This window comes from Helianthus annuus, chromosome 15, assembly GCF_002127325.2.
Source record: "Helianthus annuus cultivar XRQ/B chromosome 15, HanXRQr2.0-SUNRISE, whole genome shotgun sequence".
Lineage (NCBI taxonomy): Eukaryota > Viridiplantae > Streptophyta > Magnoliopsida > Asterales > Asteraceae > Helianthus > Helianthus annuus.
In genome coordinates, this window is record NC_035447.2 from 113,672,353 (window position 1) to 113,699,160 (window position 26,808).

At 39.0% G+C, this 26,808-nt stretch overlaps 1 protein-coding gene across 2 annotated transcripts; it reads left to right on the forward strand.

Annotated features, from left to right (window-relative positions):
• The first annotated feature begins 1,329 nt into the window (after positions 1–1,329).
• Positions 1,330–26,319, forward strand: LOC110912205 (acyltransferase-like protein At3g26840, chloroplastic). 2 transcript variants are annotated; one of them, XM_035984800.1, is made up of 14 exons: positions 1,330–1,721; positions 1,959–2,010; positions 2,185–2,240; positions 2,491–2,649; positions 2,732–2,836; positions 2,966–3,036; positions 3,149–3,270; positions 3,348–3,456; positions 3,561–3,691; positions 3,798–4,167; positions 4,288–4,401; positions 25,544–25,629; positions 25,703–25,812; positions 25,885–26,319. In XM_035984800.1, the coding sequence occupies exons 1-14, from the start codon at positions 1,412–1,414 to the stop codon at positions 26,073–26,075; spliced, it is 1,986 nt and encodes a 661-aa protein (XP_035840693.1). In that variant the 5' UTR covers positions 1,330–1,411; the 3' UTR covers positions 26,076–26,319. The 2 variants fall into 2 exon arrangements, with proteins under 2 accessions (XP_035840693.1, XP_022012572.1); XM_022156880.2 differs by lacking the exons at positions 25,544–25,629; positions 25,703–25,812; positions 25,885–26,319 and adding exons at positions 5,000–5,085; positions 5,159–5,268; positions 5,341–5,780 and having other exon boundaries at positions 1,333–1,721.
• The last annotated feature ends 489 nt before the right edge of the window (positions 26,320–26,808 follow it).

A 26,808-nucleotide genomic window follows, 5' to 3' on the forward strand; every position in this document is an offset into this window, starting at 1 on the left:
AGACCAACTGTTGCGTTATCTATGGTAAAAAAATACACTTATGTAAATTTATGAAAACAGTATAAAATTAAATAATTTATAATTTTATACCGTGTAATACACGGGTCTAATAATCTAGTTAAGGAAATATATCTGGGTTATAACTCTCCCTAGTTATGCCAACTCACCGAGAGCTCGGTGAGTTGGGAATTAGACCCGTTCAACCGACAAATAATACTTTGCCCCAACTTTTTTATAAACGTTAGAATCGGGAGTTTTTTTTTTTTTTTTTTTTTTTTTTTTTTTTTTTGGAATTGCAACCCATTCGAGAACAACTCGACTATTTTCACCTTCATGTTACACCATGCTTTCACCAAATTCCAAACTTTAAAAGCTAATTTACACGAGATTAAAAGATGGTCTATCCATTCAAGTGCCTGTAGTTGGCAACAATACACTTCTTTTTGCAAACTTCGTCTTCAATGGAATTTTACCGAATCTCACACGCCATGCAAATAAGTTTACTTTTTTGGAATCCATTTAACTCAATCAAAAATCGTGTTGTTGTGAGAGAACATGGTGCTTTCAATTACATTTTTCATCGAACGAACCGAAAAGCACCTGAAAGAGTCACCCGACCAAGACCATCGATTCAAGTCCCGTGTTAAAAACTTAGAATGATACCCTGTCTTTTAGCCTCCCAACAATCTTTCTTCTTTTTGAGGCTTAGTCATTTTTGCTTGTTCCATTCAAAAATGACTTTTTTTGTGCATTTAAATGCTTCATGTTTGCATTTTATTATCATTTTCATCATTGAGTTTGACAAATTATTGTGACTTTCGTCCCTCAAAATTTTACACTCATAAATAAAAATAGCACCTCGCAAAAGTTAATTAAACCTTACAGACAAAAAGTTAATTACTCCCAATTTTTTTTTGAACGACCAACGAATCTTTCAAATGGGCTACTGGCGAAATTCACCACATCCATACACTCGCCTCTGAACCAGGGAAAACCCCACCTAGGGCCGAAGCCCGTGAACACTCGCCCGAAGGCACGACAGTTCAGTAAGGTAAAACCCGCTCAGTTCAAGGATCAAACTAGCGATCTGCACACTTATTCGCCTAGTCTCCTAACATCACCAGGTGCCACATAAAATAATAGAGATGACAGAAATCAAACTTAGATCCCTTGAAACACCATTCCACCACCAGCTCAATCCTTCCAGTTTGAAGAGGTTTGGACAAGACTAGAAAATAAAGTCTAGTAATGACTTTTAATAACAAGACAAAAGTGGTGTACTAATCATGTTTCATAAAAAGTAAAAAACAAAAGATAGGAAATAATTTATGCCATAAAAATGAAACCAATCTAACTGGTTCAAACACAACCAACCAGTGAGTCCCCTCCTTTCTTCTTAACATCACAATCTATGGCAGCAACCGTCGGCAACCTCTCTTTCCACTCTCCCTTCATCCACCGTATCTCCACCACAAACCCACCACCACCACAGTCCATACCCACCACCAGACCACCACTCTCAGCTTCACTAACCTCTCATCCTCAAACTCTAAACATCCCCCCCACCCCTGTTTCTGTTTCTGTTTCAACCACCAGTACCAATCTTAGAGTTGACTTTCACCACCTAGATCGTCTGACGTCATCTCCGGCCCGTTGGTTTTCTCCGGTGGATGCCGGTTCATCCCGGTTGCATAACTCTCCTCTTCTTTTATATTTACCTGGTATCCTTTTTTATTATTTATTTATTTCTTTTGATAATTAGTGTGTAGTCTAATAAATAGAAGGGAAACGGGCAACAAGCAACGAAGTAAGTTGCTTTTGGAAAGTAAAACCAAGTGTTTTGAAATTTACGGTTAGATCTTGGGATCATGACATTACTATGTACGACCCGCTGGACTTGACATATTGATTTTATTTATATGTGAAATAGTTGATTAGTGTATGTGTGTTGTTATTAGGGATTGGTGGATCTGGATTTGGTCTATCTTTGCATCATCCGAGACTTGGAGAGTAAGTGTACAGTTATTTAACATAAGATGTAGGTTGTATGATGCTTTGATTGTGTTGTTTTTATTGGTGGTTGTATGGTTTTACTGAAGGGAATTATGAGAGAGTTTGTTTGGTGGTTTGGTTGATGATGGTGACTAATTAGTGGTTTGTTGTTTGTTTTGCTAATAAATGTAGGATGTTTGATATATGGTGCTTGCATATACCTGCTTCGGATAGAACACCATTTCCGGGTATGACCATTTTTCACTCGTCATATAACCCATATGATCATTTTTCATGTCATATGGTATTTACAACTTCTGGCTACTTTATGGTATTGGCTTCCAAATGTGTGTTATGGGTGTTGTGCTGTTCTGTTCTGTTCATGGTTCTCACCATTCTTTAAATTTGAAAAACACAATGAGAAATAAATTCAATATGCGTCATATAAATTTCAAGGTCAAAACGTAAACTTAGACAGTGTGGAATGACTTTTTTCAGAGCTAATAAAGATGGTTGAAAGCACTGTTAAGTCTGAGAATTACCAATCACCTGAGAGGCCAATATATCTTGTGGGGCAGTCTTTTGGCGCTTGTCTCGCACTGGCTGTTGCAGCACGCAATCCTCAGATTGATCTTATCTTAGTTTTGGCCAATTCAGGTGACATATACCGTCATACACCCGTCTTTCAAGAAAATTTCTTTTAGGTCTCCACTATCCGTTAAACGTATCTTCTTTGCAGCTACATCTTTCGATGGCTCACAGTTGCGCCCTTTGATACCCGTGTTAGAAGCCATGTCAAAGGAACTCGATGCTCGCTTAGGTTATATTCTCAATATGGTGCCAGGTGCTTTTAATTTTTAAATTATAACTTCTTATATATACATTGTTATTTTCAACTTCTGTTGGAATCTAGATATATATATATATATATATATATATATATAGGGTTAAACTACTCGAAATGCATTTATAGGCATAGGCATGGACTCGACAGTGGCACCAGAAATCTCAAAGTTTCTTACAGCAATGTCCTCTGACCTTCCTGTAAGTTTACGATGTTGAACACTCGGTTGCATTACTCTAAACTTAAATTTTATCCAGTATTCCAGTTAATTATTATCAGATAATGATAACAGATTGATGGTTGCGGTCACAGGGCCTAAGCGAAGTATTTTCTGTGAAGACACTTGTATGGAAACTGAGGTTGCTTGATTCTGCTTGTTCATACACCAATTCACGCCTACATGCCGTCAAAGCTCAGACACTAATTCTTTCCAGGTTCACCGTCTTTTAACGTTTTTCATTCTTGTCTGGCTCATGGTTAGTATATGTAAACATATTGCGAATCTCTGTAGTGGCAAGGATCAGTTATTACCAAGTAAACAAGAAGGTGAAAGACTTCGCCGTCTAATACCAAAATCTGATATCCGTACGTTTGACGACAGTGGTCACATGCTCTTCATGGTAGGGTAGTTACCGTGTATAAACATTCATGTGACCGTTAGTCCTTTGAGTGTTATGATATAGGAACTTTGCCTAAGTGTTATATACTTATCTAAATGTACCAGGATCAAGATTTTGACTTGGTTACTGTTTTAAAAGGCGCCAGTTTCTATCGCCGAACAAGGAAACTTGATTATGTATCAGATTACTTGCCACCGACTGATTATGAATTTAGAAAAGCAAGAGAATCACACAGGTATTGCAGATCATATATAACACATTATCTCAGCTGAAATACATTTGCAGATCGTTTATAACGTATTTTAACCGATATTTCGCTGCAAATCAATCAAAATACGAAGATTTGTGGAAGCGGCTTTCGCTCCTGTGATGCTGTCAACTTTGGAAGATGGAGAGATTGTTAAGGGGCTCTTGGGGATTCCGTCAGAGGGTCCGGTAATATTTGTTGGGTATCACATGATGTTGGGGCTTGAGTTGGCTCCTCTGATCGCGCGTATTTATGCTGATAGAGGGATTTTAGTGCGCGGGATAGCGCATCCATTGATGTTTAACAAGTTGAAACAAGGACGAATGCCTGATAATTCAAACTATGATACACACAGGCTTATGGGAGCGGTTCCTGTGTCAGCAACTAACCTGTTTAAACTGTTGAAATCGAAGTCACATATCCTTTTGTATCCGGGTGGCATGCGTGAAGCGCTACATAGAAAGGTAACATAGTAACTTTATGGTTTTTTTTTTTTTTATTTTTTATTTTTTTTTACTTTTTAAAGTTATATGTATAACTGTCAGTTACTGTAAGTCATGCAAATGGATGATTGAATATTTCAGGGTGAAGAGTACAAATTGTTCTGGCCAGAGCAGTCTGAGTTTGTCCGGATGGCTGCTAGGTTTGGTGCGAAAATCGTACCTTTCGGTGTTGTTGGCGAAGATGATATTGGTGAAGTAAGTCTTCTATTTTGTTAGTGGCTCAAATGGAAAGGTGCAAAAGTATGAACCCGAACACAACCCGAACCCGAAAATCGTGTCACACATATGAACCCGAACACGACCCGAATATTTGTGGGTTGACCTTAACAACACCCATTCAACGGAATTTATTTATTATTATTATTATTATTATTATTATTATTTATTTTTTTTTTGCAAAATATAGATTAAAATTAAAATTTTAGTATTTTACTAAAAAAATACAAATGTTTATAATACAATTAAATTTTAATTTTAAAAGATAATGTCAAATTTTCTTTTTAAGTTATAATTATGGCATAAAACACCCACCCAATTTCATTTATGACATAAACATATTGTAAAAACATATAACATAAATGGGTTAAACGGGTCAACCCGCCAACCCGATTGGGTTGACATGAACCCGACCCGTTTTGCTAAATGGGTTCTCAGGTTCAACCTAAAACTGACTCGAACCCATTTAGACTAAACCCAAACCCGCGAATTTCGTGTTAGGTTCGTGTCGTGTCAGAAATTGACAACCCCCGTTCTGTCCCTTTTTATACATAACTGATGAATATTGTTTGTTCAGTTAGTTTTCGACTATGATGATCAAATGAAGATCCCCTATTTAAGAAGATTCATACAGGAAATAACCGAGGAAGCGACACAGCTAAGGTATTCAAGAAAGTTTCCCTTTTGGTAGAAATTTTACGGTCATTGATATTGCTAATGGATTGGAATTTTACAGGAGTGACATTGAAGGAGAGGTAGCAAACCAAGATGTACACTTGCCAGTGATGAGTCCCAAACTTCCGGGGCGGTTTTACTACCTTTTTGGAAAGCCGATCGATACACAAGGCATGTTTATAACTTGTTTCAAATGACATTTGTGTTTTTGCGGATGAATGATGAATTTTGTTTGGTTTGCAGGGAGACAAGAGGAGCTAAGGAACAGGGAAAAGGCACATGAGTTGTATTTAGAGGTGAAGTCAGAGGTAGAGAGTTGTCTTTCTTATTTAAAAGATAAACGAGAAAACGATCCCTATCGGAGTATATTATCTCGCTTGGCTTACCAGCTTAGACACGGCCTAGAAACCGAAATACCGACGTTTGAACTGTAGAATTCGGTTTCTAGTTAGAAGAAATGCTAGCGATGCTATGCTGTGCTATTATACGCGATACGGGTAGATAGGAAATAAATGTTGTGATTGATTAGTTTGTATGAAGAGTATAAGATTAAGATACATGACATATGCAGATCAAGCATTACCATTGTTTGTAAATCCCCCCAAACACATGCACGTATACATGACATCAAGGACTATAAAGAATGTGAGCGTTTCTTATTTCATGATGAATTTGCTTGTAAACGCATTTGTTTATTTGTATATTCTTGTCCTTTCCCAAGTAAACAACTTCCTCATTTTATTTTCAAACGGCTATAACTTTTTCATACGTTAATATTTTTAAAAAAATTACATCGTATCAAGGAGCATTTCAATCTCTTTAATTCGAGCAGTCTATTGCCATATTTTTCTTAAAATTTTTACATGATTTTGAATACTCAATAGTCCATTACGTGATTACATGATTTTGAATACCGAACACATGACTACGTGATTTTGAATATCCAATAGTCCATTATGTGATTATATGACTTAGTTTGGTTTTTGGTTTTTGTAGAAGACATTGGGTGTTGGCAGTTTTGGACATGAAAACATATACTTGTTATTATCTTGATTCTATAAGGAATAGCACAATCAATCTGGTGTTGAGGCAAATTATTAATGCGTAAGTAATATACATTATCGAAAAATTATATATGATATACTTCTTAATTTTTTAGGGTAATGGCCTTGTATGCTATACAAAGTGTCAACTGGGTTAAGGCTAAGGTGAGCACTTATTTCTTATTGAAAGAAACATATTGTTTTGGTTCTCTAAAGAAAATTCAAAATTCTAAAAAAAATTAAACAATCAAAACCATGACATGCAATGTCACACCCCAACCACGTAAAACAACAAAACATGGCGGAAACGTCGGGGAGTATTGTAACAGAATCATTGTTTCACAACCATGGATTTAAACAGTTTCGTTTTATTGAATTAAATGAGTTACAATGTTTTAACAACAAAGAAACATAACATAATTAACTAGTCTTGCATCTTTTAATGTCACTAAGGCCTCGTCCATTCCTATGTGAGCATACACCAATATCATCATCATATAACACCAACTACTGTACCTGAAACACATGTGAAAATATGTCAGCATAAAAATGTCGGCGAGTACATAGGTTTTATTGAATTAGGATTCATGACTTATAAGTTGAGAAAAAGTTGTTTAACAAAAGTCAGTCATGATCCTTGTAAAATGTTTTGTTTTATAAATCGTTTGAAAAGGGATGATAAATATGTATAGTAAAAAAAGAAAATGATGTAAGGTTAAATGAATAACCAAGTAAAATGAATTTGTATAAAATAAACTGTTTTGTAAAACAATGTCTTGTGAAAAATATGTTATTTGTGTAAAAATGTATAAATCCAAATTGAATGATTTTAATAACGCTACGACATGTAATATAATACAAGCACTTATATATAGGAAGTACCAACCGCGTATCCACCATGCTTGTATCACATTACACACGTCTCGTTACTTAAATCACTTACCCAAACAAACCACCAATGTAAATTGCCCACGTCTAAACCATTTGTCAAATGTCTTTATGTCAAAATGTTTATGTCAAAATGTAGCGCATGAAATGTGTATATCAATATCAAAATGTCTATGTCAAATGTCAATCAAGTAATGTGTAAACATAATGTCATGTATGGCAAGTGAAATATGTATCAACTAAACCATAGGTAAAAATGCACAAACAATGTACTAAGTATGCGACAAATGGACATACATAGCATGTGATGTAAAATGTACTAAGTATGATGAACATACATAGCATGAAAAGGTAATGTAAAACAATATACTAAGTATGCGCTAAATGAACATACATGGCATAAAATGTCATGTAAAACGATGTACTAAGTATGCACACAATGGGCATACATAGCAAAAACATAATGAAATCATGTACTAATAGTGTACTAGTGAACATAGCAAGTATATGATATGAAAACATGAAAAGCATTAAAGTAACAAGTAGGCACATGTGTTGCACCCCAAAATGTTTGGAAAACAATAAAAGAGGGGTCTATGTACTCACTTGAGGGTGCTTAGAAATCTTGAAGAACAACCAAGCAAAGCTAGAGGGATCACGGAATCAAACGGCACCCTATATAGATAACTACATAAATAACCGGACCTAAATCGGGGGATTGGATAGTATGAGGTTTCGTAAACCAAATGAGTATTGGAACTCATATGATATGGTTTAACAAAGCCCAAATACTAAAATGAAACCTAACCTAAGTGCTTACGACCCATTACGACCCGTTTAGGTGGCTTATGCTACTTTAACGCGTCGTTGGCGTAAAACGCGTTCGAACCGCTTAACTAGTCCTATGACAAGTATTATATGCCTTAACATGTCTAATATTGTTTCTAAATCAGTTTAGATGTCAGAAATTAAATTACATATGCTTAAAATGAATTTATGCGTAAAAAGGTATTTTGGTAATTTTCCTAAGGTATAAGAATTACTTATCATACAACTATTTAAACGACGTGACCATAAGGTATAACCTCGGAAGGTTATTCCCTATACAACTATGGTCATCTAATGTCTTTGGTCGGATCCTAAAGATCGACCAAACGGGTCGGGTTCGAAAGTATAAGCGATGGTTTAGATCGCTTACCTTTACGACCCTAGACAAGCACAATTCTAAAAATGACGAGCTAAACATGCTAGAACATGTTTAGTTAAGTTAGAAAACAGGTTTGGTGTCAAAACAAACGGTTTTGATATCCTAGAGTAGTTTGGTTACAAAATATGTGAGAAAACGCATTTTGGCCGAAACTACGACTCGTCACTGAGCCTAGATAACGTGGTAATCAGTAGGTATAGTCATTAGGTACTATAACTATCGTGATTACGCTCACGTTATGAAGTTCAAACGAACTTCGTGTTGACCATAAACTGGTCAAAGCAGAAAGTCAAACGCATTTTGACTTTAACGCTAAAACGAACGAAAAACACGAAAGAATACTTACAAAAGGTCCCCGCAAGATTTGATCCGATTCTCTCTCAGGTAGGAAGCATACACTTCCACTTAGAGAGCTTGAATCAGATTCAAATGTGAGGAATGAATGAAATGGGTGAGGGGTATTTATAGTTTTCGTAGAACCGTTAGGATCGTTTCTTGAAAACCGAGCTTCGATCTGAGCCTTACACCTCGTACCCACTGATTTACAAAACCATTGGCACCCAAAATAGCCCCTAGAATTGCCCAAAACCATTTGCAACACTTGGAAACAGCTGTATCAAGCTGTTACACACTTTCTGCTGATCTGGGAGGGGCTTACGGACCGTAAGCAACTCCATACGGTCCGTAAGGACCTTATGTGCTGGCAGTAAGTTTCAGCAATTGGCAGAACAGGCCCCTGAGTTCCTAAACTTGGTTTTTGATGCATTTTGGCACGTTTAAGCCCCATAACCCCATTTTAAGGCTCTAAAATGAAGTTAAAGTGTAGGGAACTTGAAATATGCTCAAAAATATGCCGGATGTCGGTTCGTTTGGCCGTATGATTGTAGGTCCCTCGGAGGTTGAGGATAAACCTATTCCTTGTTATGTTCAACACTCTAGCAAGTGCGGAATCCAAGCTAGAGTGCAAACCGTAGTTTAGATGAAAGCAAAGATTACAAAGAGAAAGAGTAGACAAGCAAAGTATCAAAGTTTTCTCTTGTATTTCAGTGGACACGGTTACAGACCTTGACCAAACTGAAATGCTCTCTTACAAGACCTTGGGTTCACTCACAAAAGCTCTCCAAACTATCCGAATGACTAACTGTGAAGATGAAACCCACATGGGCTATATATACCCATATCAGACAACCATGCACGAAGGATCAGGTATTTTGGTCGAAGGATCATCTATCGACCAGAATTACCATCGAAAGATATCGAAGGATCCAAACATACCTCGAAGGATGGTATATCCTTCGAGGTCCATAAGTATCCATCGAAAGATCATCTTTCGAGGTCATCGAAGGATACAATCCATCCATCGATGACATCCTTCGAAGCATACAAGTTTTACATACTAAGTGTTGACTGTTTGGCCAAGTCAAACCAGGAGGATGGTTGACTTGGTCAAACACACATTCCAACACATAAACAACATAACAAAAGACGTAAACACAACAGACAAAAGACATCGTTTTATACATTACAAAATACAGACAAAGTACAGACACAAGTGCACCAACAAACTCCCCCTTGGCTGTAGCTTTGTCTTGGTCTTCGTGTCTTAAGTCTCGGACGTCCTTTCCACGGTCAAATGATGTGATGACCATGCACTTCCTGCGTTGACCAGCAGATTGAAGCAATATCGGGCCATCCTTTGAAACTTCATAGCTTGATCTCGATCCTGAACTAAGTAGTTTATCTCATGATCTTTCAAAACAATAATATCCGATCTGGACATATTTGTAATCCACATCGGATCTATTATCCTGAAGTTCTCTTGATTATCCCTGAAGAGGATCACCACTTCTCCAGTATCAGCATCGTAAACCCAGCAATGGAAGTTTTCAAGAAAGTCGGTCTTCATCTTCAGTAACGGAATCTTCTTCATCACCTTGGGAGGATCGTATACCAAACGATAACGAGCTGTGTTTGTCTCTGGATCAAGTGTGAACCTGATCTGCTCGTATCTTGGAAACTGAGGCTTGTACAGAGGATCCTTCCAACCCAATCTCCTTTCTAACCTGATTTTCTTAGCGAATAGATCCACCATCTGTTCTTTAGCTCGATTGATTACATCTAGCTGGGCTAACACTGCAACATCATAATATGGAAGTGTGAGAATACTGAGGAGAGTTCTAAAATACTGAAGACCCGTTTCTCTTTTCACGACCATGCAGTGAAGATCTTTGACAAACATCCAGCTAATGATGCGACCCCGAGCCTGATTTTTCTCCAGCATCATATAGTTAGCCTGTTCCAACGGAGCGAGCGGAGGAGGATTCCTAGCAAGGAAATCCGCTCGCCATTCATTAACTGTTTTCTCACGGCTTTCCTGAGCTGATGGCGAATCAGAAGAAAGATTGGCGAACTCTGCAGTCTTTTTAGCAACAAAGTCATCATCAAGGGCATTCACCTCCGCATTGTCCTTTCCAACATATACAGGACGTTCAGGATCAGAACTGATGAAGATTTCTTCAATTGTGGAGAAATCAGTTTGATCCTGTACCAGCGGAGTAGCATCTATCATACACACAGCAACTTCATCCAAATCAGTCAAAATCGAAATCTGTTCATCAGTCATCTCAGAAATAAACTCTCCCTCTTCCAGCAGTTCACCCGTCACAGGATGATGTTTCTGGGCACTTGAAGATTCAGGGAGATCTGTAGTAAATGTTTCCGGTTCCAGGCTAATCTGTTCAGGGCCTGCAGACGTTTCCAGTGTTTCTGTCTGTTCTGATGGGCCAGTGGTAGCTGTCGGAGGAGCAGAAGGAGTATCCTGAGCTGTACCAGATCCACCTGCAGCACCGGATGCAGTTGCACCGGAGCCTGAGGCAGTTGTTTGATTTGGATTAGCTGCATCATCATCTTGATCATCCTCACGCCTTGAGGGAACTATCCCTAAGGTTTTGCACCTTTCATTTCACAATGTACCAACCATCGAATGAACCTTATTGAAGTTTGTATACATGGGTTTGAAGGCTTCCATCAGTCTATCATCACGACTACTAACCTTTTCCCTTAACGCCTTCGCCTGAGTCTCCAAGTTAGTACTATGCCTCTTCATAATTTCCACCTCCCTATTTCGTGCCCTGTTTGCCTCTTTTAACCTTTCGATTTCCTCAGCTTGTTCCTTGATCTTAATATTCTGAGCTTCAACAATTTTACACAGATGATTGTGTGCCATTGCATCCTGTTTACGCTGGACACGATGTTCTTCAATAGTTCTTGTGTGTCGACCAACTATAGATCCCAATTCACTGACTTGTTCAATCAGGAATTGTATCTTGTCAGCTTCAGAAAATCCAGACAAGGTTTCTGCCAGAGTTGGCCTTGAAGGCTCAGGTCTTGAAGAACCAGACTAACCAGCCTGACCCGAAGCACCTGTAGGACCAGTAATAGTGAGAGGGGGTCGAGCATGTGTACCTGAGGTGGGAGTTGCAGACGGCTGTTGATCAACAGTCGTCGTGCGTGTCCCAGAAGACCTCTGAGGAGAAGCCATTAGCTCCAGCGTCTCTTTTTCAGTAAATTGATCACCAGAGGAAGGAAACTGCTGCTCAGGAGCAGATGAAGGCTGGACAGAGACAGGAACAGAGGTGTCATCAGCAGTTTTCTTCGATGAACGAACACCCTGTCGTTTTGCCTTCCTCTTCTTAAGAAAACCCGGAGAAGTAAGCGTATAATCTTCATCCGTGTCAGAGTCTCTAGTATCACCCGTCTTCTTGATACGCACAAATCGGGGGTTCCCGCGTTTATCAAAGACTTTCATCATCCCTGGAGGAGGAGGATTATCATCCTCAGACGAAGAATCACCATCATCAGAACCTCCTTCCTCTTCAGAAGATGAACTGCTTTCATCAACTATCTTCCTCGCCTCATCTATCTTGCCTTTACCCTTGTCAGTCGCAACAGTACCAGACTGACCAGCAACACCACCAGCACCACCAGCACTACCAGTAACAACACGAACATCAGGATCTACAGACATATCCTGAACCTCTTCAGCAGCCACATTTATATCAACCTCAGTACGTGCTGCTGCTCCAGAACTGCCAGCAGACCTTCTTGTAGCCTTGATTCCATGTTTAGCTGTGAGCTGCACATCAGCCATAGCGATTAACTGTTGCTCTTCATTATCAGAAACACTCCCTTCACGACGCCATCTGTGGTTCTGTGGTGCTTCATAGTCAGGAATATCAAGATGGCCAATCAGTTTCCTAACTGGGTCCGATTCCGAGTAATTCGCCATAGACTTGAAGATTAGCAGTGTGCGTTCGTTCATCGGATTCACAGGTAACACATCTGCCTCTGCTTTAGCAAGATCAGGAATCTGATCATCTATCATCATTTGCAGAAACCTGGGATATAACCAGAACTTGGTGGACGTTCGCTGTGTTGCAGACGGAAGTGGCCTTCTAGCGTTCTCCTTCAGATTATCGAAGATATACCGAGAAATGTTGAACGGCTTGTTCAGAATCAGCGCCGTAAACAATCCAGTCAAATCGATTGGAGACAGGTCATACCCAGAACGCTTGTTGCTTAGGCAATGAATGAGAATATGCAAGAGGAACTTATATCGAAGCGGCATGAACTTCTTGTTGATTTGATTGGTAAGAACGTTCTGACTGTACTTAATCCTCAACAGTAGCCCCCGCTGACACTGTAGATCTATAGATGTTGGATCTTCAGGTTGATCTCCAAGATGTAGACGTTCCCTGATAGTGTTTTCAGTAATAACCACGGGCTTTTCAGCAACTGTTGCCCTGAGTACTTCCTTATTCTCCACAGTTTCAACTACAGCTGTATTCCAAAATGCCTTGATGTGTGACTGATATGCGACATGCTGTGTCGTGATAGCGTAGTTAATGCGCGCCCTGTGAAGATATTCCATGATGCCAGTAAACTCCGGACTGATACTTCCTTCCGGTTGTAAATATGCCGCCATATTATGTCTAGATTCAGACATAGCTTCAAGCTCCGATTTCACCTTCTTGGTTGGTTTGGCCCGTTCCTTTTTCGCTGCCTTTGGTGCCATTTCTGCACATTACATTGACACGTAATAAGGAAAAGTCAAACAGTCAACAATGGAATTCCACACTTAGAAAATTTTCAATTTCTTGAAAATATTCTAAGTGTTGAACTCTTCGAAGGATCCAATTATCCATCGAAGGATTGAATCAAAGCACGAAAGATGGCAATCTGTTTGAAAGATGACAGATGGTTCGAAGGATGTCACTTTCCCCGAAGAATAACAACCATATCGAAAGATCATCTTTCGAAGAATCAAGAAATTTGAAAGATGTCTTGATCCTTCGAAGGTTGATCAAATCGAAGGATGATCCTTCGTGAAATCTAACATCTTTCGAGAATCACCTCGAAGGATGTTGTTCATCACATCTATCGAGGTGATGAGTCATCATCACCCTTCGCTCCGGCTACTGTTCAACGGCATATTTTTCCGGTATGATTTTAAGTGTTTTCCGGTGATTTGTTTTTCCGGTGGTTTGTTTTACATTTTGTTCAAGTGAGTTTTATGTCAAAAACAACATCATTCATTATTTCAAACACATCATGATTTTGACCCAACCCGGACTCAAACAAGAACACATGCATCAAATTTTTGACCATAAACCCTAATCAAACCCCTGTTTTACCCAAACCCAACACTTAACAACAAGATTCCAAACAAAAACCTGTTTCATTTTAACAAACAATGATCAACAACCTAAAACTACTCATTTTCAATGCACTTGTATACAAAATCTCATTTCATACATGATTTCACAAACTGAAAATATGAACAAAAACATGATCAAATGAAGATTTTATAAAGTTCTAGATTGTATTAAGGTTTGTTCTGATAAGCATGATCATCAATCCTACCGAGTAATTTCTACAAATTCTGATACTTTAAGTTTGTTAGAAATTTCGGCAGAGTTTCGGAAGGATGAGAGGTTTTTGATGAACTTTTTGAAACTGATAATGAACAAATGAAGAAGAAGATGCCTTTTATACCCTGACCTCGAAAGTCCAACCGCCTCGAAGGACTCAAGACCATTCGAAAGATGAATAGTTGTCTCGAAGGATGATCTTTATCTCGAAAGATCCATATGTGGCTCGAAGGATCCAGATATTTGAAGGTTCTGGATCGAAGGATACCAGATATTTTGGAATTCTTCGAAAGCTATCCTTCGATCTAAATCATCTTTCAAAGGGTCTGGTCAACTCGAAGGATCAACTGGTCAAATCCTTCGTTGACCAAAGTATCTTTCGACCTAAACAGTTGACTTTCATTGACTTTCTTGACCATCTGATCTTTCGAGGGCCATTGCTTCCTCGAAGGATCAGATTTCCCACCAACACTTTGGATTTTTGGGAAATTCCAATTTACACCCTTTAAATTTTGGAGGTTTTTCAGAAATGACCATTTTGAAAAGTTGTCCGTTATGAAGTTCTGCAAGGTTAATTTTATGAAGTATTTTGGCTTGTCAGGTATCGGATCGAGCACCAACATCATTCAATCAAAAATAAAGTTAAATTGAAAATCTTTTTGGATTTTGTGGTTTGATAAAATAAAAGGCAACAATTTTAAAATCCTTTGAATGTTATCAAACGACATCACCGCTAATGTCGTGCTGATATGCACCAAACGACAAAAACCGTTTAAAAAATAAGGCAGTAAATAAAGCAGTAAGTAAATATGTACAAACACAACAATATTTTTGTAAGTTTCTGGCGAAGAGAATCATATCAGCTTGCGGTCTTTTGTCAAAACACATTTCCTTTTAAAATTCTTTTACAGAGGTGGATAAGTATTCTACCACAATTACCGATATTGTTGTCCACTTAAACTCAGCGATCAAGTGTAATCATAATACAATGAGATACGTTTAAGGTATGATTTATACTTACCGACCGGTGTTCATCCACTCACGACACATTCCCGTATCAAGGTATGCACGAGAGTTCATCTTACTGGGGAGTATACCATTTATCATCCGTTTTTAACGTATATATTTACAATGTGAACAAGTCACTTATTTGAGTTTGAAAACAAGCCCTATGTGATAGAATCACTTATTGATGAGGAACTTGATTTTCGATGCATGAGGGCACAGGAGCAAGTCCGTGAACAGGTCAGTACTTCCGTACAGCAGAGAGACGAACTTGACTCCCGGATAAATGTGATATTTTATCACTTATTTTGTATGGACATGTGATTGTTTATCACTTATTGAGGTCGAATGCAGTATGAGATATGTACACGTATGTATGGTATCATGGAAGAACTTAGACTTTGTCTTTTATAGAAACAACCATGATACCCAGATGATAAACAGCATAAACCCCGAATATCTCAGAACCTCAGCAATCTATCAAACGAAATTTCGGTACCAAGACCATATGCCAATGAACGGTTCCCACGCGGTTTTCAGTCTGTTATGTTTATATCTCCTGCATACTTTAAAATGATCGTGAGTCTACCGGTACATCATTAGTAGAGCTACTTATCATTTTCTTTTTCTTTTGATTTTTAGAAACATGTTTCAACCGACCTCTGATGTAATATCACTTTCCCTTATATTACCAAGAAACTCATTTTTGTTTTTCTATTGTTTTTGTGTTTTTCTGAATTTTACTCCCCCTTAATTGCAGAAAGTAAATAAATTAAAGACATATTTTTGTATTTTTGTGGTTTTTCAATGTTTTTGTATTTTTCTTGAAACTTTCTCCCCCTAAAATTCAAAAATAAAGTGAAGTAAAAATATTTTTGGATTTTTGGTTTTTAGAAAAATATTTACAAAATCGATTTCCTGATGTCGGTTACTCTTGCTTCACCTTAATGCCGTTTACCAAAAGTAAATAATCAAATCTTGATTTATCAAATGCTTTGGTAAAAAGGTCGGCACGTTGGTGGTCGGTATGAATATGAACCACATCGATAAGTCTCTTTTCAAAGCAATCACGTATGAAGTGATATTTAATATCGATGTGCTTCGTTTTCGAGTGCTGTACAGGATTTCTAGTGATCTGTAAGGCAGCCTCATTATCAACATAAATAGGAGTAGTTAGGAATTCAAAACCGTAGTCCCGCATCTGTTGTTGGATCCATAGAACCTGGGAGCAACAACTAGACGCAGCAATGTATTCTGCTTCACATGTAGACGTAGCCACACATGTCTGCTTCTTGCATTGCCAAGTGACTAGGCGATTGCCTAAGAACTGACATCCTGCTGTAGTTGATTTTCCATCTTTCTTGCAACCGCCGAAATCAGAATCACTGAAAGCTTTGAGATCGAAGTTATCATCCTTAGGGTACCATAACCCGGTGTCAGGGTAACTCTTCAGATAACGAAAAATCCTTTTGACAGCAGCATAGTGAGAGACCTTCGGATTCGCTTGATACCTAGCGAGAAGACAAGTTGGATACATAATGTCGGGTCTTGATGCGGTGAGATACATTAAGGATCCAATCATAGCACGATAAAGTGAAGAATCCACCGCATCCCCTTCTTCATCCGGAGTAATCCCGTGATTCTGCGGAAGAGGAGTAGAAATTGGCTTCGTATCGGACATCTGGAACCGGCTCAAGATGTCTCCGACGTACTTGGTTTGATGAATAAAAATTCCAGATTCGGACTGATTAACTTGCAAACCCAAGAAGAACGTCATTTCACCCATCGCACTCATCTCGAATCGATCTTGCATCATCTTTTCAAATTCCTTGCATAACTTATCATCGGTAGAACCAAAGATAATATCATCGACATACACTTGTACCAACAGAAGATCTTCACCTTTTTCTTTGATGAAGAGGGTACAGTCGATCAAACCTCGTCGAAAACCATTGCTGAGCAGATAGGTAGACAACGTTTCATACCAAGCCCGAGGTGCTTGATGAAGACCATATAATGCCTTGTTAAGTAGTAAAACCCTGTCAGGATGTAATGGATCTTCAAACCCCGGTGGTTGCTCGACATATACTTCCTCTTCGACTACTCCGTGTAGAAAAGCACTTTTAACATACATCTGGTACACCTTAAATTTCTTGAAAGATGCGTAGGCTAGAAAGATTCTAATAGCCTCCAGACGAGCAACAGGTGCATACACTTCATTGTAGTCAATACCTTCGATCTGACTGAAGCCTTGTACCACTAACCTTGCTTTGTTTCGGACAACAATCCCACGGTCGTCCTTTTTGCACTTAAACACCCAGCGAGTTCCGATCTTTTTGTAGTTGTCGGGCCTATCAACCAATTTCCATACGCCCAACTTCTCGAACTGCTGAAGTTCTTCTTGCATTGCTTCCACCCAGGAATCATCTTTCAATGCCTCCTTCCAAGATTTAGGCTCTTCTTGGCTAACATAGCAGGCGAAAGACCAATCATTTTGTTGTCCCGATTCTCGTATCTCAGCATACAAGCCAGCATTTTCGTTGTTTCTGATTTGATTCCTTGTCCTTACACCACTGAGAACATCACCTATAATATTCTGCTGAGGATGAATGTTATGAATTCGGGTTTCAGAAACTGGAGGAACGTCAACATTTGACCTCAAGTTAGTGATATTTAAATTCCCGATATCATTCTGAAGCTGGTGAGTTGTAGAAGATGATGCATTTTCTTCTTGGATAATTGGCGCAGACACTGGATCCGTTGCTTCTGAAGTACCTTGAACCGGACGCAGTGCTTCACCATCATTTGCATCAACATACTCCTCATCTTCCGATGACAAATTGTAATCGACAGCATCATTAAACACCTCATTTGAAACGAGATTGTTGACAGAAGAAGAAGCTTGTGAGTCAACAATGATTGGACGAGCTAACTGAGAGCCAGTCGCATTCTCGCTTTCAGACAACATTTGAGCAATTGCATTGTCATCATCAAATGTCGGCAGATTAAATGAGTCGAAAAGACCATCATAATCGAACATCCATGGATCTCCAGAAGGCTTCGGAGGATTAGAATATCTTTGAACTCTTACTTCACCCCATTCTTCAATCCTTTTGGTAGTCAGGTTCCATACTCGCAGATTAGGAGTAGCATACCCAAGGAAGTAACCTTCGATAGCTTTGGCACCAAACTTCCCGTCAGGTTCAATCATGGTACATGGTGCACCAAAAGGTTCTAGATATTCCAAGTCAGGAGTCTTCTTGTGTAGGAGTTCGAAGCACGTTTTTCCATGTCTTTTCACTGTTAGAACCCTGTTTAACGTGTAGCAAGCCGAGGCAACAGCTTCAGTCCAGAATCGAACTGGAAGCTGAGACTCAACCAACATGGTTCTTGCAGTCTCAATTAAGGTTCTGTTCTTTCTTTCAGCGACTCCATTTTGTTGTGGCGTGTACCGAGAGCTGTATTCATGAAGGATTCCTTTTGCAGTGCAAAACTCATCCATAACCCTGTTTTTGAACTCGGTACCGTTGTCGCTTCGAATTCGCCTCACCTTTAGATTATACAGATTTTCCAACAAGGTGATCAAATTCTTCAGAATTTCTGGAGTCTCGCTCTTGTGGACCATGAAGTCAACCCATGCAAATCTTGAATAGTCATCAGTAACTACCAAGCAGAAAACTTCCCCGTGCACACTCTTGTGTTTGACTGGGCCGAAAAGATCCATATGCAAACGCTCGAGTGGCATGTTGACAGTGTTAACCTTCTTCAATGGATGAGATTTCTTGGTCTGCTTTCCCTTTTGACACGGCACACAGACATCTTGAAGTTGAAAGTTCTTCACATTGACACCTCTCACCAAGTTGTTTTTGACTAGGTGATTCATTTTTCTGAGGTGAATATGACCCATTCGTCTGTGCCAAGAGATCGTCTCCTTTTCAGTGGCTTTTGAAATAAAGCAAGTAACTTGTTTTGACTGAGTTATAGCTTGGCTCATATCAAGGACATACAAATCATTAACTCTTGGTGCTGATAAGAGAATCCATTCAGCGGGAATCTTGAAACCTGGCTTCAGCACATAACAACCGGCATCATCAAAATGCACGGTGAACTTCTTGTCGCAGATTTGAGAAACACTCAGGAGATTGTGATCCAACTGTTGCACATAATTGATTTTGTCGAAACTCACAATTCCATTTGAGATCATTCCCTCGCCGGTGATATACCCTCCTTTGTCTCCAGCAAACGCAACATATCCTCCTCTTATACTTCGCACATCGAAAAGAAGACGATAGTCGCCAGTCATGTGCCTGGAAGCCCCACTATCAACAATCCAAAGACTATTAATAGTTCCTCCTGGAGCCGCCTGCACATGCAATTAACACATCAGTTTGAGAGGGGGACCCAAGCCTTTGTTGACTTGGGTCGTCCTTGATCATCAAGGAAAGTGATCTCAATCACTTGATGATTAGGAAATAAAACCTCTGGTGCTCCCCCTGATTTAGTGATCTGTTTTTGTTTCCAAGCTTGTTGTCCTGTACCAGTATTTGTTTTAATTGTTTTTGTATTTACTGGTTTTACATTTGTAGATTTAGCTTGAACAGGTTTTTCATCCTTGACCTCTGATTTTAAGGCCTTCTCAATTACCCTTTAGTTCTTTTGTTTTACCTTCTTTTCCCTTTCTTTCAAGACACGTGGGTCTTGTTTCGGGGAAACCGGTTGTTTTTGGTAATTGGTTTCTTGGGGAGCACTTGTTTTTCCTTTCAATTTTTGCAAGTATGGGCAATATCTTACAATGTGCCCAACTGTTCCACATTCAAAACACATTCTCCGCTCTACAAACCTCGGAGAAACGTGTTGATGACCAGACGAAGAACCAGATACTGAACTTTGTGATCTAGATGTGCTTGGACCTAAGTCACATCCATTGGTGTGTTGGGTATAATTGTTCTCATCATTTCTCTTTAAAATTCTAACTTGTTTTACAAAATCAATGTTAGATTTATTTTGAAATGTTTCAAGTTTGTCCGTACCCTCTGATCCAACAAAGTTCACTTTCTGTTCTCTTTTCTTAGCTGGAGCCCTTTTGTTTTGCACCCTTTGAACCTTAGGTTGCTCAACCTTAGATTGTTGAATTTTAGGTTGTGCAGCCTTAGGTTGAGGAGCCTTAGACTGCTCAACTTTAGGTTGTTGAACCCTTGGTTGTTCAGTCTTAGGCTGCTGAGCCTTTGGTGCTTGAGCATTCTTGTTTTGAGCCCTCTTTTCTTGTACCTGGCCCTTACCCTTTCCAGAATTCACTTGTTGTTTTCGCTCAACTGGCAGTTTTTGGTTTCCGTATTGTTTTCTAATTAGCTCACACGGAATTGGTTCACATTGAGTGACCGTCACTTTGTTACCTTTGTTTCCCAAAAACTTATCAGTTCGTCCTTCAAAAATTTTCTCAATTAAATCTTGATTTACATTTTTGATTGGAAAATCTCTGTCAGAATAAATTTTGCTGTCTCCCTTGAGCGTATATAACAAGTTATTCTTTTCACTGGTAGGTACACTGGGCTTCATTGCCTTTGGTGTTTCAGCCTTACTCGGTTTCACTGGTGGATCACACAGGATGTGATTCTCAATTGGAATGTCTGGTGTAACCGAGTTAGACTGTGGTTTCTCATTTTCTTCAGATTCATCGTCCGAAGAATCAGCATCCTCAATAATCGGAGAACTCTGTTCCTTAACAGACGATGAATTTTTCACATTTTCAGATTCAGATTGCCCCGAGGATGATGTACCAGTTGTGAACCCGAGGCCTGCTGCAAAGTCATCTAGACCGAGTGGCACAGTAGGTTCAAAACGGGGCATATCCTCGTCATTAGGCAATTTGGAATAATTGTGATTCATCGGGGGAGGGCATGATTTGTAACCAATACATTTTGCATCCCCCTTTTTCCTTTGGACATCAATAATGTGATCCAAAACATAGCGGGAATTGGAATAGCTTTCCAATTTCTGCTTGATTGTTTCACATTCACATCTAGCTGTAGCTAACTCTACCATTTGTTTTTCAATTGTGTCAATCAAATTATTATTAGCATGTTGTTTTCTCAAAACAACCTTTTGAAGTTCAGAAACATCATGTTTTAATGACGCAATTGTTGCTTTAAACTCTTTTTCATTTCTTGTTAAAAACAAGTTAGCCTCAGTTGCTTTAGAAAGATCAACAATCAATTCTTGATTGTGTTTGTGTGTGATTTCAAAAAGACTTTCCTTTTCTGCATATTCAAGACATTTAGCACATTCAACAGCAGCAGAAATAGAGTCAGGTTTAGAATCACATACCTGAGAGGTTTGTCCTTCAACATGAGCCATGAAGGCTGTATGAAAAGAAAAAGATCCATCTTCAGAGAAAAATTGAGAAAGCTTCTCAGAAGTTCCAGCAGCTTTCTGGCAAAGAATAGATCTCCTCTTGCATAAAGCTTCAGCATCAGCCAATAGCTCATCAACCTCCAGATCTAAAGCCTCACTTGATAAATCACCAGCATCAAGTCCATCCATGCTTCCACGGTAACCCGAGCTATCTTCATCTTCTGAAGATTCACCAGCAGACACGGGTTCTTCAACCTTTTCAACCACCTTAGCATAACATGCTGTTCCACCATTTCCTCCTTTGCCAAGCTGAAGATTCCAGTTGCAAATCTCATCAGCTTGAACAACTAATCCTCTGTGGGGATTAGAGTTTGTGGTTCCAGATGTATTTCCTCCCACGGGAACTATTTGTCTGTCAGAATTGTTCTGTTGTTGCTGAGGCTGTCTTTGATTCCTGAAAGGATTCTGATTGCCTTGCTTGGGTGGTTTCTGACATTCCCGCTTGAAATGACCCTTTTCACCACAGTTGAAACAGGTGACAGCATTCTTATCAAAACCATACTTGGTGTTGTTGTTGCTTTCCAAGTTGGTTCTCCCCGTTCTCTCCATAAACTCTTTAGCTCTACGAATAGCACTAGCAAGAGCCCACTTTATATCCATCATCTCAAACTCTTCTTTATCAACTTGCTGGTAATCTTCGTTGGTTAGATTGATATTTCCAATCTGACCTGCAACCAACCCACAGTAAGCACTAACCAAGGTATTCAACATCTCCATATGCTCCTTGGCTATCTCGACACTGACTTTTGAAAAGTTTGAAGTGTCCAATCTGACAGTGTTCGGATTGGAAGTAGCTTGAAAGCTTGAAGAACTTCCATAAAATCCTTGCTGTTGTGGTTGTTGCTGTTGAGCTCTGTTAGGATCCAAGAAAGGCGGTGGCGTGAATTGTTGAGCTGTCTGTTTTTGTTGTTGTTGAGAAGAAGAATCTGGTCTTGAATACATCATTGTGTATGCTGAAGGATCAAACTGATTAGTTGTTGAAGGTCCGGTGTTGGAGATGAACGCTGTTTGAAGCTTAGCGTGCTGAGAAGCTGGCTTTTCTCCAGTAATACCACCTGCAATCCCAAAATACATCTCTGGATTCTGAGGAGTGATTGTTCTTTTCGCCTTGAGCTTTTCTTCAACATCTTTGTTTTCCAATTTCTGTATTAGCTCATAAACGGTAATTGTATCCAGAACACCGTTTTCCTTGAGAATCTCAAGATAACTGCTCCACTTTGATGGTAAGCCATCAGCAAATCTCTTCACCATTTCTTGTGGAGTGGCAGAAACTTTGAAGGCAAACATTTCACTCAACAAATGGTGAAATCTTGTAGACAACTCTGCTAGACCTTCATTCTCCATGCAGGTAAAACCTTCAAACTCTTTCTTTAGCAGCTCCTGCTTGATCTTCCTTGATTGAGCATTTCCTTCACACCTTAACGTGAGCATATCCCACAAACTTTTGGTAGTCGTACAGTAGACGAATTGGTGGTATATATCTCTGTGAAGAGCCTGCGTGAGAATCATAAATGCTTTCTTTTCCAATTCAAACTTCTTCTTATCTTCGTCAGACATTGTGCTGTAAGTTTCTGGATTTGATCCTGCAACTTCCAACTCATTTTCAAATGAAGTGAAGAAACACATCCATAGATCTTGACCCTGCCCCTGAACATAAGTTCTCAGCCTTTCTTTCCACCATCCCCAATCATTAATGTGATTAAGCTTTGGCGGTTTCGTGCTTGTACCAGTTTCACTATCGTTCTGCATCATTGCTTGAATGCTGCTGCTTTGATTTGTGACCAAAGCCCATTGATTTGCAGTTATCATTGCAGCTTGAGTTGGGGCAATAGCCTGCATCCATGCAGTTTTGTTGAACTCTGGCGCAGATTGCGTGGTTGATGATTGCGTAGATGATGACTGTGGAGTCAAAGTTGTTGTAGTCCACGCAGATGGATCCCATTGACCGTTTGTTCCCATTTTATATTTAATATATTAGGTGAAAATTAATTTAAAAAAAAATGATTTTCACAAACTATGTTAAAAATTGAAGGAAAACAAACTGTCGAAGGATCTAGGATCGAAGGACCTGAAAATCACAAACTGTTAAGTCTAAACAGATAAGACTCGAAAGATGCTCGAAAGATGACACTTGTTCGAAGGATCAACAGTGTTCGAAGGATCACTGTTGAGTTTCGAACAATCACTTCGAAAGATTCTCCTACACGAAGGATCCTTATCTTTCGAAGGGAAACAGTAACTCGAAGGATGTATCTTTCGAAAAGATTCCTTGACTCGAAAGACAACACACTGACTTCGAAAGATGTTCGAAGGATGGTTATCTGTCGAATCTCCTTGATCGAAGGATGATCTTTCGAGCTCGAAAGGTATCTTTCGACTGGTCTGACACACTGACACAGACGTTGACAAGTTGGTGACAGGTTGATGTGGTTGGTGAGCCAACTTTCGGCAGAAGGGATGTTTCTGCACCAACTTTTCACCAACTTTGAAAAAGTTGCCCAAAAAGGAAGCTTCTTATCCACAACCAGTACCGGAATTCAACCGGAATTTTGGCCGGAAAAATAGCAACCCTTTCAAACAAGATTTTAAGTTACCCAAACCTTCCCGTAACACACCCGGTTAGTTTAGAACACGTTTTTATGGTTAGAAAGGCAAGAAACACACTAAAAACGGGTGCTAAACCAAGAAAGTTTTTGTCCAAACACAACCAAAGTCTTGCACAAACCCGGTTTTAACAAGGAAAAGAGCCACGGCTCTGATACCACTTTTAGGTCCCTCGGAGGTTGAGGATAAACCTATTCCTTGTTATGTTCAACACTCTAGCAAGTGCGGAATCCAAGCTAGAGTGCAAACCGTAGTTTAGATGAAAGCAAAGATTACAAAGAGAAAGAGTAGACAAGCAAAGTATCAAAGTTTTCTCTTGTATTTCAGTGGACACGGTTACAGACCTTGACCAAACTGAAATGCTCTCTTACAAGACCTTGGGTTCACTCACAAAAGCTCTCCAAACTATCCGAATGACTAACTGTGAAGATGAAACCCACATGGGATATATATACCCATATCAGACAACCATGCACGAAGGATCAGGTATTCTGGTCGAAGGATCATCTATCGACCAGAATTACCATCGAAAGATATCGAAGGATCCAAACATACCTCGAAGGATGGTATATCCTTCGAGGTCCATAAGTATCCATCGAAAGATCATCTTTCGAGGTCATCGAAGGATACAATCCATCCTTCGATGACATCCTTCGAAGCATACAAGTTTTACATACTAAGTGTTGACTGTTTGGCCAAGTCAAACCAGGAGGATGGTTGACTTGGTCAAACACACATTCCAACACATAAACAACATAACAAAAGACGTAAACACAACAGACAAAAGACATCGTTTTATACATTACAAAATACAGACAAAGTACAGACACAAGTGCACCAACAATGATTGCGTTGTTCGGTTAATTACGACGGAAGTCGTAACGGACGCAAAAACGGTCCAAATTGTGCGACGAATGGATTTTTGGTAATCCAATCATTAAAACATAATATTTTAATGATTACATAAATTTTTGGATGTCCAGAACTATCCAGAACGTAAAATATGCGCGAAAATGCAAACTTATGCACTTTTTTACGCTTTTAGTCCCTGAATGAGCATAAAGTTTATTTTTGCGCACCAAACACCTCAAAGCCTATTTCTAAGCTATGTAAAGGATATTTAGGGCATATTTAACTTATGATCAAGTTCTGGAATATTCGTTACAGTACAAATCGACATACTTTCGCAGTTTGTCGAATTTAGTCCCTAAAACTGACCCGAACCCATTTAGACTAAACCCAAACCCGCGAATTTCGTGTTAGGTTCGTGTCGTGTCAGAAATTGACACCCCCAGTTCTGTCCCTTTTTATGCAGCTTGTCTTTAGTTATACATAACTGATGAATATTGTTTGTTCAGTTAGTTTTTGACTATGATGATCAAATGAAGATCCCCTATTTAAGAAGATTCATACAGGAAATAACCGAGGAGGCGACACAGCTAAGGTATTCAAGAAAGTTTCCCTTTTGGTATAAATTTTACCGTCATTGATATCACTAATGGATTGAAAGTTTACAGGAGTGACATTGAAGGAGAGGTAGCAAACCAAGATGTACACTTGCCAGTGATGAGTCCCAAACTTCCGGGGCGGTTTTACTACCTTTTTGGAAAGCCGATCGATACACAAGGCATGTTTATAACTTGTTTCAAATGACATTTGTGTTTTTGCGGATGAATGATGAATTTTGTTTGGTTTGCAGGGAGACAAGAGGAGCTAAGGAACAGGGAAAAGGCACATGAGTTGTATTTAGAGGTGAAGACAGAGGTAGAGGGTTGTCTTTCTTATTTAAAAGATAAAAGAGAAAACGACCCCTATCGGAGTATATTATCTCGCTTGGCTTACCAGCTTAGAAATGGCCTAGAAACCGAAATACCGACGTTTGAACTGTAGAATTCGGTTTCTAGTTAGAAGAAATGCTAGCGATGCTATGCTGTGCTATTATACGCGATACGGGTAGATAGGAAATAAATGTTGTGATTGATTAGTTTGTATGAAGAGTATAAGATTAAGATACATGACATATGCAGATCAAGCATTACCATTGTTTGTAAATCCCCCCAAACACATGCACGTATACATGACATCAAGGACTATAAAGAATGTGAGCGTTTCTTATTTCATGATGAATTTGCTTTTAAACGCATTTGTTTATTTGTATATTATATATTGTACAATCAACAATGTCATTTGCAGGGAGGCTATTCTTGTACTTTCCCAAGTAAACAACTTCCTCATTTTATTTTCAAACGGCTATAACTTTTTCATACGTTAATATTTTTAAAAAAATTACATCGTATCAAGGAGCATTTCAATCTCTTTAATTCGAGCAGTCTATTGCTATATTTTTCTTAAAAATTTTACATGATTTTGAATACTCAATAGTCCATTACGTGATTACATGATTTTGAATACCGAACACATGACTACGTGATTTTGAATACCGAATAGTCCATTATGTGATTATATGACTTAGTTTGGTTTTTGGTTTTTGTAGAAGACATTGGGTGTTGGCATTTTTGGACATGAAAACATATACTTGTTGTTATCTTGATTCTATAAGGAATAGCACAATCAATCTGGTGTTGAGGCAAATTATTAATGCGTAAGTAATATACATTATCGA

Coding starts and splice junctions, on each gene's coding strand:
- LOC110912205 (XM_035984800.1), top strand. CDS start 1,412: ATGGCAGCAACCGTCGGCAACCTCTCTTTCCACTCTCCCTTCATCCAC. Junction 2,650..2,731: donor CTTAGTTTTGGCCAATTCAG/GTGACATATACC, acceptor TCTTCTTTGCAG/CTACATCTTTCGATGGCTCA. Junction 3,692..3,797: donor AAAGCAAGAGAATCACACAG/GTATTGCAGATC, acceptor CAAAATACGAAG/ATTTGTGGAAGCGGCTTTCG.